General features: G+C 38.4%; 1 protein-coding gene across 1 annotated transcript in view; it reads right to left on the bottom strand.

Moving 5' to 3' along the window:
• Nucleotides 1-12327, bottom strand: part of PUM1 (pumilio RNA binding family member 1) — a 169998-nt gene that overhangs the window by 13560 nt on the left and 144111 nt on the right. Inside the window, 2 exon segments of the mRNA XM_074305535.1 lie at nt 3461-3582; nt 4951-5076. Of these exon segments, the coding sequence (XP_074161636.1) occupies nt 3461-3582; nt 4951-5076 (248 nt within the window).

The raw sequence follows: 12327 nt of genomic DNA, 5'->3' as shown, positions 1-12327 counted from the left end.
GCACATGATAATAACCATCAAATTTAGCCCCAAAGGAGAGAGATGATATATTTTCTTTTATTTGCAAAGTTGCAGGGCTATAGGGGTGTGGAATACTACATATAATATTATATTTGGCTGGTTAGTTTTACTGAATGCTTTTGTTGTTAGGAATGGTTCTCTAGGAGGGGTAGGATAGGAATATTTTGAGAAATGTACATAACAAAAAAAATTGCTTTAAAAAAAAAAAAATTTAAAGGGGAGGAGAAAAATTCCACCAGATTATATTGTCTGGAGACAGAGATGTTTTCACTAAATAAAGATGTGTTAAAGAGGCTAATTTAATTCCATATGTTTAAGGAGTATAATTTTTGTCACATTGTCAAATTTTTACACTTTATCAGCTCTTGGAGTCTAAACTTGTAACAAATCGCATTAGAACCTATGGGATGGATTACTTCATCATATTTCTTGTTCAAAACAAAGAACTGGAGGGAATCAAATCTGTAATCAGGATACAGAAATGCATTTTTTCCCACTATTATGAATTAACTTTGGATTGCACCAAGTGTTTGTTTTCAAAATAGAATAAAATCTATAAATAAATTTTTAAAAATTCAAAAGATGGACAGTTAAAATTCCAAGTTTTCCTATGTCTATTTCCCTTTTTGTTATGTCAAACAGAACTGGTCGACACCTCTATCCCGTGTCTCTCTAGAGACCAGCTTTTTAAAACTGGGTGACAATCCTCCATGAGATCTGCTAACTGAATGTGGGGGTCATGAAATTATAATTTATCAGTAAATGTCTGATCTGCGTATCTCTTTTACATATCTATAAATCTTGAATAGAAAAAATCTGAAATACTAGATATATTATTCCAAAACATTCAATATATACATGGTCACGTAAAAATCTCTCAGGGATAGCATGTGGAGAAAGCTGAAGAAACCTTGCTCTAGGCTGCCCTGGCCCCAGCACAGCTGAATATGCCTCTTGACAGAATGTTAAGTGCTTCATTTTAATAAACAACATACCCAAACACCATCACTTCCCACACCATACAAACCATCTCTGGATGCTTAGCACACTCTTTCCTACCTCCATTAATGCTCCTGTGTCCCCAGCACATAGCATACAACAAATGTTTATTGCACTTTTGCATCACTCAATGTCCAACCTGAGGGGCCCCACAAGTTCTTATGGGAAAACTGCATTAAATTTTGACTTGGTTTCCCTGCTTCTAGCTTTTATGCTTTTCAATCCAAAGAGAAAAAGTACAGGTGTGACTCCTCTGTTCCTTAAGTTAAGATCAAATGAAACTCTATTGCAATGTACCCTCTGCTAACTGACTTTCATTACCTATTAGCCCTCTTTTCCTATTCTGGTCTAGCCAAACTTGTCCCCTTGGTAATCCTCACATCCCACCTCTGCCCAGGGTCATGGGTCATGCCTATTGCATACCCTCACCTTAGCTCCTAAGAATTTTTCTTTCCCTATGAGGCTCATTTCAAATGATAACCTACTATATGAGGCTTTTCCTGATCTCTTTGAACTGCTAGTACCACTCTCCCCTACTTAAAATGCAATTACCTTACACAGGGTACACCTAGAAGTATTAAGCTTTCAGTAGCTTAATAACATCCCTGAGAAATTCTGGAATACCCTGCATATATACTTCTAAGGTGCTTACTGAATGCCCATTCCATAGTTGTAAAGCACAAACTGGAAAAAAGGCCCCTGTCCTTAAACGCAACAGCCACATAACTAGCTTAAGAGCACAAAGGGTCGAATACAAGTATATTCAGTGGTGACAAAGAGAAGGAAACTATCTAGAATTCTATCATTGAGAGAATGGCCAAAGAAATTGGAACAGGAATGGTATAAATCCTATTAAGAAATATACATTAAGAAACAATGATGTGAAAGATATTAGAAGTGAAAAAGACAACATGAGGGAGAGAAGAAAAACCAATAAGATAAAATATATTCTGCTTAGAACAACAGAAATGTCCCACAAAAGGGAACAATGAGATAAGAACAAGGGCTGACCTATCTCCTTTGCAGAAGTGTTTCTCTATGTATAAAAGAAGGCTGCATAGATTTTCAGATTTGAGTGATGTGTCTGTTAGTCTTGTTAAACTGCTTTTTAATATTTCATTTTAATTCTTTGCTCCAAAAGATAGCTAACTGGGTCAGTGAGGGTAAAGGGATATATTTAGAAATCAAAGTGAATTTTTAAAGCAAGCTGTATTATTAAAAATTAAAATTAAAAAGTTCCTGTTGCTGCTACATTGAAACTTTAGTCCCAATTCTGGTATCTGAGGAAAAGCCAAAATTCGGAAAATTTTTACTTATTTACTCTCTCCTTCCAAGCCATAATATAATTCCACCAGGAATTAAGTTCCTATAAAAAAAAAAAAAAGTAATTTAATTTGAGTATTTATACACCTCACCCTAAAAGAATAGAAGCTGGGACAGTTCCTCCACTTCTATTGATAGAACTTAGGACATAACTGAGTTAGTTGTAGTATGGATCCTAAATATCAGTGACTCTTCACATCCTACATCATTTGTGAAACGGTTGGGACAATACCGGATGTCCTACCACAAAAAGATAGGCAGAATACATGAAGATGGTCAGGAGAAGAGGGTAGATCCAAAACTATGGCTGAAAAGGAGTTTGAGTCTCATCTATCTAAGAGAAGGCATATACAGTAGGCACAAGGGAAGCTCATACATCCACTGATTCCCATAATTAAAATGGAAATAATGAATTTTATCTATGGAATTTAATATCTAAATCACCCTGGCTAGAATGAATCTAACTAGATATGTGGAAAGAGAGGTATTTATCACTCCAAAAGCATTTTTGTATCACTCCAGATAGTAGATAGATAATGCTCAAACAAGATAGGTGAAGGACTAACTAGCCACTAGGGTCAGCAAAGACATTGTAACAGAATTCCCTTGTTTTTGGCAATCATTTTTGAAAACCAAGTATGTAAATTCAGGACAGATGAATCAATTCAGTCATTTGGATTTCCATCATTAGAACTGAACTTGTAAAATACCATTCACTGTATGAGTTCAAAACTAGTAAAAATGTGAATTCACCAAGGGGTGAAAGGGTTTGGAAATTCCTGCTAGAGAAATAATGAAGCTTCCAGATACTTTGGGCCCAATTCTTTCAGGTGCTCCTTGAATGTTAGAATGTAAAAATGGATTCCCCAAGAACTAAGAAAAACTGCTTGAGTGCTCAAAGATGCAAAGAAAGGGACTGAATTAGGGACAGGGCTGGCTTTACTTAACAAATAACCAAACCAAGGCCATTTGGTTTCCCATCAAAGAATAGAACTATTCTTCATTAACAACATGGTTTATTCCATGTGCCTTTATCTAAAACCTCATTTAATCTCCTCATCTCCTTGTCCAGATTATACAATATACAGCTGTTGTAGGATCTAAATCATGTACATACCTTGCAAATTTGTGCTGACTTAACACAAGCACATTCCCTCTTATTTCTGCTACGATTTTGCTTTTATCCTCAGGACGACCATGCTCCAATACATGTTGGATTACATAGTTTCCATACTGGTCCTGTTGACATGACAAAGAGAAGAGCCAAGCTTACATTCGAACTAATTTGGACGGTTCTACACAATTCCTTTAAGTCTCATCAACTTAATTTCTTCCTGAAGGTTTGAGATGGTTCTGTTGAAGAACAAAGCTACACAATTTCAAAATGTCCAAGAAGCCAGAGGACTTTACAAATCTGGTCCACCAGAGAATGATTTCAATGTAAAAGGCCACTATGAGCTAAAATACACTACTTGGGAGTTTCTTTAGCAAAGCCATTTGATATAAGGACTCTATTCACAAAAGACATTGAAAAAAATCTCATAATTTGCAATAGGACAATGGAATAGGAGGGTGGAAGTAATGACAGGATTGGAGAAAATGTGACCTTTAAAATGCTATGGCACTAATTTGATGTTTTAGAGTAAAGAAAAGTCCTAATTCCTCAGGATGTTCATGAAGTGTTATTTTAGAAATAGGCACTTTTAAAACATATAGCCTATATATTTCCTCATTTCAGAGCTCCAAGAATTTAAAATTAAAAGGCTATGTTAATATCTTTTTATTCAGATACATATTCTTCTTATTTGTGCTCTATCAAAACTGGCAAGGAAAGGCTTTAAAAATTACCCCATTGTAAGAGAAAACAAAGTGGATAAAAATGCTTATCATTCATACTATTGTAGAAGACTTAAAAACTACCAACATGTTTCTCTTGGATGTTATATATGGGAGAAATAGTTCATTTGCAGAAAAGAGCAAGCAATATCTATAGGGCAACTATCTACTTGAAAAAAAAAATTGAAGTACTTTCAATGATCCCAATATGGTCTTTGTCATAAAGTATTATTTATTTTATTAGATTACTTATCATGGGGGAGGAGGGATATGGAGAAGGGAAGGAGAAAAAAATAATTCTAACAAAAGGTTTTTGCAAAGGTGGACATTAAAAATTATCTATATATGTATTTTAAAAATAAAAGTTATATAAAAATTTTTAAAAATAAAACAAAAAATAAAAAACCCAGGATCACAGAGGGGAACACAGAGAATGTGACTTGCACAAAGTCTCACAGCATTTGCTGGCAGAGCCCAGAGCACCAACCCCCATTCCAGAGCTCTTTGACAATATGTATGATAAGACCTCTCTTTCTGAAAAAGGGCCCTGTGTTCCCCAAAGACCAAGAACTATTTGTTGGCAGAGTCAGAATAAGAAGCTAGAATCATAGTGAACTACTCCATTGCCATCCCACACTGTTCTTAAATTTGGGGCAGGCTGCTTCCAATGGTATTAGGAGGATCATCTTTCTGAGGCAGATCCTCATGCTACTAGGTCACAGCTGGGTCTGATGCTTGCCATCTCCCTGCCTTTTTTGGACTCTCCACTACCTGGACGAGCTGCTCCGTGTGCTGGTGAAGCTCCTCTAAGATGGGAAGCGTCTGTTCCGGAAGACAGTGCTCCAGGATCCTCTGAATGACTCGACAGCCATAAGGATGTGTAGACAGTGCAAACACCTGACAAAGAGAGCCCACACACACACCAAAAAAAATAAGCAGGAGCATTTCAATTCAACAGTCCTGTCTCCAGAGCCTCCGCTGTGCAGAGCACAATGTTCTGAGCTTCAGATACAGGAATACCTCATCGCACACAGAGATCTTCAAAGCCAGCCAGGTGCATTCCCCTGAACAAACAGGAAGGACATGCATAGCCCTGCTTTAGAGATGGGGGAACGTGGGGACAGGATGGTTGGGTGCCATGCCCCAGGAGCTGGGCACCGTCACAGTCCAAACCACAGGATTCCCCAGGAAATCTCATCCTCTTTTCTTCCCAGACCCGCCTCTCCTGATTCTCCTGATCATGACTACTAACCTGCTACAATGACAGCAACCTTCTTCCTGCTGCTCAGAGCCTTCAAAGGGCTTTATTCTCATATCTTTTTGCAAAGACACATTTCTAAACTCATAACCAATGAGAGAAGATGTTTTGTGTGTTATCATGTGGGAGTTTTGTTTTCTAGAAAGACAGGGAATAAAAAGAAACTTGCCTACAACACAACAGAAGAGGGATTTCTGGTCACATGAGCAGGAGAAATTCTATAGCATGATTTTTGAAAGGAGAAATGACTGACTCCAGGCTAATTCAGTATGAAGACTCTTCAAGTAATTTACCAGATCAAGTCTGAGAACAAGGTTGAGAGTTGCATCTTGGCATGGAAAATCTGATCCCTTTTGTGGAAATACTAGACTGCAGCCACCACTAGTACACTGCCAGCCATTTCTACCGGCCCATGTGGCCCAGCACCACAGTAGGGCTGGACTACCAGCCTGGGAAGCTTAGATCAGGTAGCCAGTGGTAAGCTGTGGATGGACCACAGATAATGGCCAAGAGTGCACTACAAAAGCAACAAGGAAGCAAGTTCAATGAGCTGAGAAGATCCAAAAGTCAGGGCCTGCAACCAAATCAGAATAAAAAATTCCTAACAAGGGCCTAGTTTCAGGCTCTAAAGAGTGTGGTGCCAAGTGAAAGGGAAAGAACACAGATCCTAGCTTAAAGACTGAGAGCTAGCACAGAGATTAAATGACTTGCCTGGGCTCACACAGCATGACCCTTCCTAGCTCCTTGATTCCAAGACCAAGGTCCTACACGCCTCCGTCCTCCTCTACAGCCTTAATGTCAATTTGTCCCTTCTCTTGGCTGATTTGAATCCACAAAACTAGAGGTCTCCTTGTCCAGTGTGTAGTAGAAAATTTAGCCTCAGACAGCTGTTACCCTTATCGGCCTACACAGAAACTACAGAGCAGTGAAAATCACTTCCACAAGGTGACGAATGCCTAAAGTCAAAGATTTGTGGATATAAAAGATGACCTTAAAACCTGGGGCAAAAAAGCACGAACCGTCTCGCAGACATGCTTTCCTTCTAGTATATGTCCTTCATCCCTACCATGTACTAGAAACAACCAGAGGGTATAGGAATTGTAAGTTTTCTTCCGGAGGCACTCATCCTGACCAACACTGGAGATGATGTGTCCAAAGGGTACGGACTGAGTCAGAAACAGTAAGTATATGAAGAACCAGGGACAAAGAGAAAACTCGGTGACTGTAAATAGTGCAAGTGAATTGCAGTAGTCACTAAGCTAACAACTTGATCAAGAAGGGACTTAAGAAAACCATTTACACCTAGAGAGAGGACTATGGGGACTGAGGGTGGATACAACATAGCATTTTCACTTCTTTTGTGTTTGCTTGAATTTTCTTTCTCATTTTTTTCCTTTTTTGATCTGATTCTTCCTGTGCAGTAAGATAACTGTATCAATATGTATGCCTACATTGGATTTACATATATTTTATGTTTAACATATACAGAATTACTCTCCTAGATGGAAAGGGGGGTGGGAGGAAGGGGGGAAATTAGAACACAAGATTTTGCAAGGGTCAGTGGTGAAAAATTATCCTTGCATATGTTTTGAAATTAAAAAAAAAAACTTCAATTAAAAAAAAAAAAGAAGGAACTTATCAATTTATCTGCTAACATCTCTGAAGGATGATCAGTTCAGAAATCCCATATACTGAGGCAAACCCCAAATTCCTACTTGAAAAGACTCCCTTTGGTTAAACAGCTCCTCACCTGATACAAGCAGCCCACTTTGGCTACATACAACTTAGCTTGTAAGCTAAGTTCTAACACCACCTTTGGCTCCCTCAGGTATATATACTGCTGGTCTCACCGGGGGACAGTACCTAAGGATAAAGAACCAAGGCTTAAAAAAAAAAAAAAAAAGGCAACATCAGAATGGGAAGGGATATTCAATGGAGAGAAGAGAATCACTCGGTTATAAAAACCGCATAGAAAAGAGCACCCTCACCACCAGACCTTCTAACCACCACCACAACTGCTGGGGATAGAAATCATGCAGATGTGATTCTGGTATGAGACCCATCTTCTCTGACTAAACCAGAGGAACCAGAAAATAAAGAGACGATCCTTAGCCAGAAAGTACCAAACAGTACTACCAAACAGTAGATCCAACCTGACTGGAGTTGGGACAAAAAAGCAGGAAGATTTTCATGAGGAAAATCGAAGTTCTCAGGAGAGGCTGGTGCAGACACCTTTCTGTGTGAGTATCCACTATCAACAATGTAGAATTGTGGAAGCCAATATTCCAGCAGAGAGAACAGTTTGACCTGAAAAGATTACTGCTGTTTATTGCCACCCCTAGAGATCAGGGACTGTCTTTGTCTCTCCAGAAGCTAGCCCAATGTCCAGACGTTAGAGATACTTACTTGCTAATTGGTAGTGATTAGTAAAAGTTTTCCTTAGTAAAAGTTCCCTACGATCTACTTTCTCTTGGCCAGTGCTCCATAACTACATTACCTGACTTCCATGAAGGAGATGGAACCACAGAATTCCCATATGACTCTATGGAGGGTTACTACAGAAACATCTGAATTGAGTCCCAAGAGACACAGAGTTCAGATTACAGGATACCCAAACACTTCGCCCCTCCCTTATAGGGAGGTTCATTCTTGCCTAGGTGGATGGAATTCTGGAAAAAAAAAAAAAGGCCTCGCGCCTGCTGGCTGAGCACAAAACTGAGGTAAGATTGTTGACATAGTGTTGCAAGGTTACAAAGTTCTTGAGACCTCTCAAAGGCATAGATAAGAGAGAAATATCCCAGCTTCTTTCATCAAATGCCTGGCCTCCAATTCTAGTCATATAACACCTGCAGAAAACAAGCTGGAAGAGATCCCAAATTATCTGCTCCTGGCATTATTCTCATGTGTTGGAATTGCTATTCCAGGCTTCTGGGATCTGTTGTGATGTCCAATTTCAAATGGTAGGATCATGGATAAACAATTCTTCCCCCCAAAATGTACATTCTTTTCCCCAGTTTAAATAACTTCTATGAAAAATACATGGAACGCCAGAAAAATGCAAAGGAAGGTACCAGTTAGTGGAAAAAATGCCACGTCACTTCCTAAAGAAAGGGATTTTGTGGGTCTAAGTTTGCTAGTACCACGGCTATGATGACCTGGTCTTTTTCAATTTCTAAAAGAATTTTTTAGTAGCAAAATTTACCCCCCAAAAGCCTTTAGTTACTTGAGAAGAAGAGATAAGAGGGAAAGTCAGGGGCGAATAGTCAAGGTTAACACTGGCAAATCACAGAAAATGATGGTGGTCTTTTATGGTCATTGGGCAATTCTCAAGATAGAACTGCCTTCTTCATGGGGCCATCCATATCCTGCTCTTATGTCTGCATATATTATGTGCTCTTAGAAACTGTGTTTCTGGCTCAAATGGTAAAAGACAGTTTTATAGCAGGTGACAGTGTCTGAGAGAAAACTACTATGTCCCCAAGATACATTATTGCTTCCCTCCCAGCAATCCAGTAGGCTCATAACAAAACAAAACAAAAAACCCAAAGAGCTCAGAGTCCTGCACCCAATCCAGTCATACTTTCTTTCTTTGCTGAGGTAATTGGGGATAAGTGACTTGCCCAGTGACAGACAGACATAGACACAGACACAGACACACACGCGCGCGCGTGCGCGCACACACACACACACACACACACACACACACACACACACACACACACACACACACACACACACACAGTATTAAGACCAGATTTGAATTCAGGTCCTCCTGACTTCAGGACTGGTGCTCTATTCACTGCACCATCTAGCTGCCACACAGTCATACTATTTCTTCCTTTCTCCACTCCCTAGAAGAGGACTGCCTGATATAGAACAACAGTCACAATGGCAAAGGACTGAATCAGTCTAAGGATACCCTCTAGGGAGGACAGGTGATTTTTTTTGTTGATCCTGATCCTGAAGATGAAAGCAAAAGGGAACCATAGTTCTTCAACCTTGCTGGCAATAATGATGACTTCAGAAGCAGTTTGGCAAATAGGTCCTTGCCATTTGAGGAGTGGGACCAACTGCTTGTTTATCCAAAGAAATGCCTGATATTCTGAGGAAAACATTTGATCCCGTGAACAAGCAAAAATCTGGATGAGTGGATGATGTGCTCCACACCTTGGCAAGGTCAAGACATAGCCATTACTAGTGACTACCATGACAAATTTGTGTCCATTTTGGTCCCCCAAGTGTAACCAAGTTGCCTGAGGAAATAACTGATCTCCTAATAGTTCCAGGTTAAAGGGAAGGAATTAAGAGAGTGATTTTATACTTGTGTGGGAACTGAGGGAAGAATTTGACTTTTCTTTTAGGATACCATGGTATCCTGCTATGTCTCTGCCACTTTAGGCCCTTCCTTGCACTAAAGAATGGACTGAGAAAACTACAATATTGGCACACTGGTTCCATAAGGGATTGGATCTATTCATTCTATGTCCTTCAGGGCTATCATTCTGCTACCTCCTGAGATCAGATTCTTTACATAAAATTGGGATAGTAAATTTCAATAGGTTTGTCATCTGATGTAGGTGTTGAGTCCAATGCTACATTTAATAACCCCTAGGAGGTTATCCATCACTTCTATCCTTGCTAGCTCCTCTTTAAGCAGCCTGCTAGAAAATCTATCAACCAATCCTCCAGAATGCTGAGCTGGCATTAACAAGGTCCTGTTATATTCAACATGGGAACTCCAATTCAGGAAAAACCAGTATGGGTCTTCACTGGTAATTTCTATATAAAAGAGCAAAAGCCTCCAAGCACTCTTAAAGAAGGCTTCAAAGTCTGTGAGCAGGGAATGGCCCAGAGGGGGGGGGCACAAAGAGAAACTTCTTAGACTCTGGGGTCAGAGAAGAGTTGAGAATGGGCATAAGATCAACAAGATTCTCAATAGTAGCCAGCAGGCCACTCACTCCAACAATGAAGACCCAGCTGCATTAGTGGCAATCTCTTCTCTTTGGGCACAACAGTCAAGGGCCCTCAAGTTTCCAGTTTCAATTAAAGTATAGGCCAGGTCCAGCTCCACAGTGATCTCCTAGACTTACAATCTTGAACAGCCATTGGTGAAAATTCCTTATCTCATTGCTGGGAGAGAAAGGATGGCCAGAAACAGGACAAGTTAGTATGAGCCTATGCAATCCTGATATTTAGAGCTGAGCCCAGTCCATGGAACTGGCTTTCCTCTGATGTTCTTGGGGATGGGGGAGGGAAGGGCAGCCAGGAAGCACAGTTAGATGGCAAGTGGCTACTGCTTTACAGCAATGTCAGGGACTCAGGTCAATGAGCCAAAGAGATAGAATGTGATAGTGGTGAGAAGAGTCAAAATGAGAAATTCCTAAGATTCATAGGGAGTGGAGAGAGAGGTCATTAAGAGGTAGAATCCAGATCTGATTAGCAATGAAAAATAAAGAGCTGAGTGAAACAAAAAAATATGGGTTCAAATCATCTTCACATACAAAAAAGAAAACTTCCATGGGTGTATGTGAATTTTTGCCTAAAGATTTATCATTTACTATATTAATCCCTGTTCAACATACATGGCAACAAATAAATTACAACTCATGAACGAGAATATTTCCTCTGCTGCAACTATCATAGTTACCACTTTTTGAAGAAGTGGACACAAGTGCATTCACAAAATCCGATACACTAAAAAGTTAAATCAGAAGAATCCTATGAATTGTCTTAAAACACCTAGTAACCTCCTCTACTCTTCCACATAGCCACTGTCACGGTTGTAATAACTTGGACTCATTTCTGTTCATTTGTACCATTACAAACAATCTGGATTGGAACATTTTTTTAAACCACTTAAAATTCTTAAATATTATTAGACTCTCAGATCCCAATGAATTAAAAAAAATATATATATAGATAGATAGATAAAGGAATTTCATTGTAGCTTAAATACATAAATAAAAATATTAGAATATTTTTCTAAAATAATTTTAAACAATTTCATGTAGCAAGAAATAGCATTATATATATATATATATATATATATATATATATATATATATATATATATATATATATATATATATATATATATATAATGTTACTATATATATATATATATATATATATATATATACTATACTTGATACCGTCTCCCATTTCCCCCCTCAAAAAAAAAAAAAAAAAAAAAAAAAAATCAATACAAACACACTGGACTTCCCCAAAATTTTAAAAAATATTAACTGTTGGGCTGTTTCCATATAATTATACAGATGTTAGTTTCATGGTACCATTTTTTGGGCATATAAGTATAATTTCAAATAATTATTTTAAAAATGTGAATGACAAAGAATCATATTTGTCTGAAAAAGCAATTTAATGACCATAAGGTCACTGTAATAACAATTACTAACATTTATATAACAAATATTCTGTGCTAAGCACTTTATTTCATTTGAAACTCACAACAATTCTGCAAAGTAGATTCTATTATTATCTTCAATTTAGAGGTGAAAAAAGAGATTTTAAAATGACCTGCCTTGGGTCACACAGCTAAAATCTGAAGCTAAATTTGAACTCAGATCCTCCTTAACTAAGCCCAGAAGACTATCCACAGTATCACACATTAGAGGGTTGCAACATACTATGCTTTCAAGTATATTAAAATATTTTGTCAGGAGAGAGGATTCTGGGAAGATAGTTTTCCCCTCCTTTCCCCCTCCCCCACATGGCAGGTTGACCAATACATGTTACATATGTTAAAGTATATGTAAAACTTGTCTTTGGGAGATCCCCTAATCACATCTCTCTTCCTGCTGTTATCTCGTTTTTCTTGATTCATTTTCATCCCAGGTTCTAAGGCAATCCAGAGCAAGTTTGGATATTTC

Source organism: Sminthopsis crassicaudata, chromosome 3 (genome assembly GCF_048593235.1).
Source record: "Sminthopsis crassicaudata isolate SCR6 chromosome 3, ASM4859323v1, whole genome shotgun sequence".
Classification (NCBI taxonomy): domain Eukaryota; kingdom Metazoa; phylum Chordata; class Mammalia; order Dasyuromorphia; family Dasyuridae; genus Sminthopsis; species Sminthopsis crassicaudata.
This window is presented reverse-complemented; position numbering and strand designations above follow the sequence as displayed.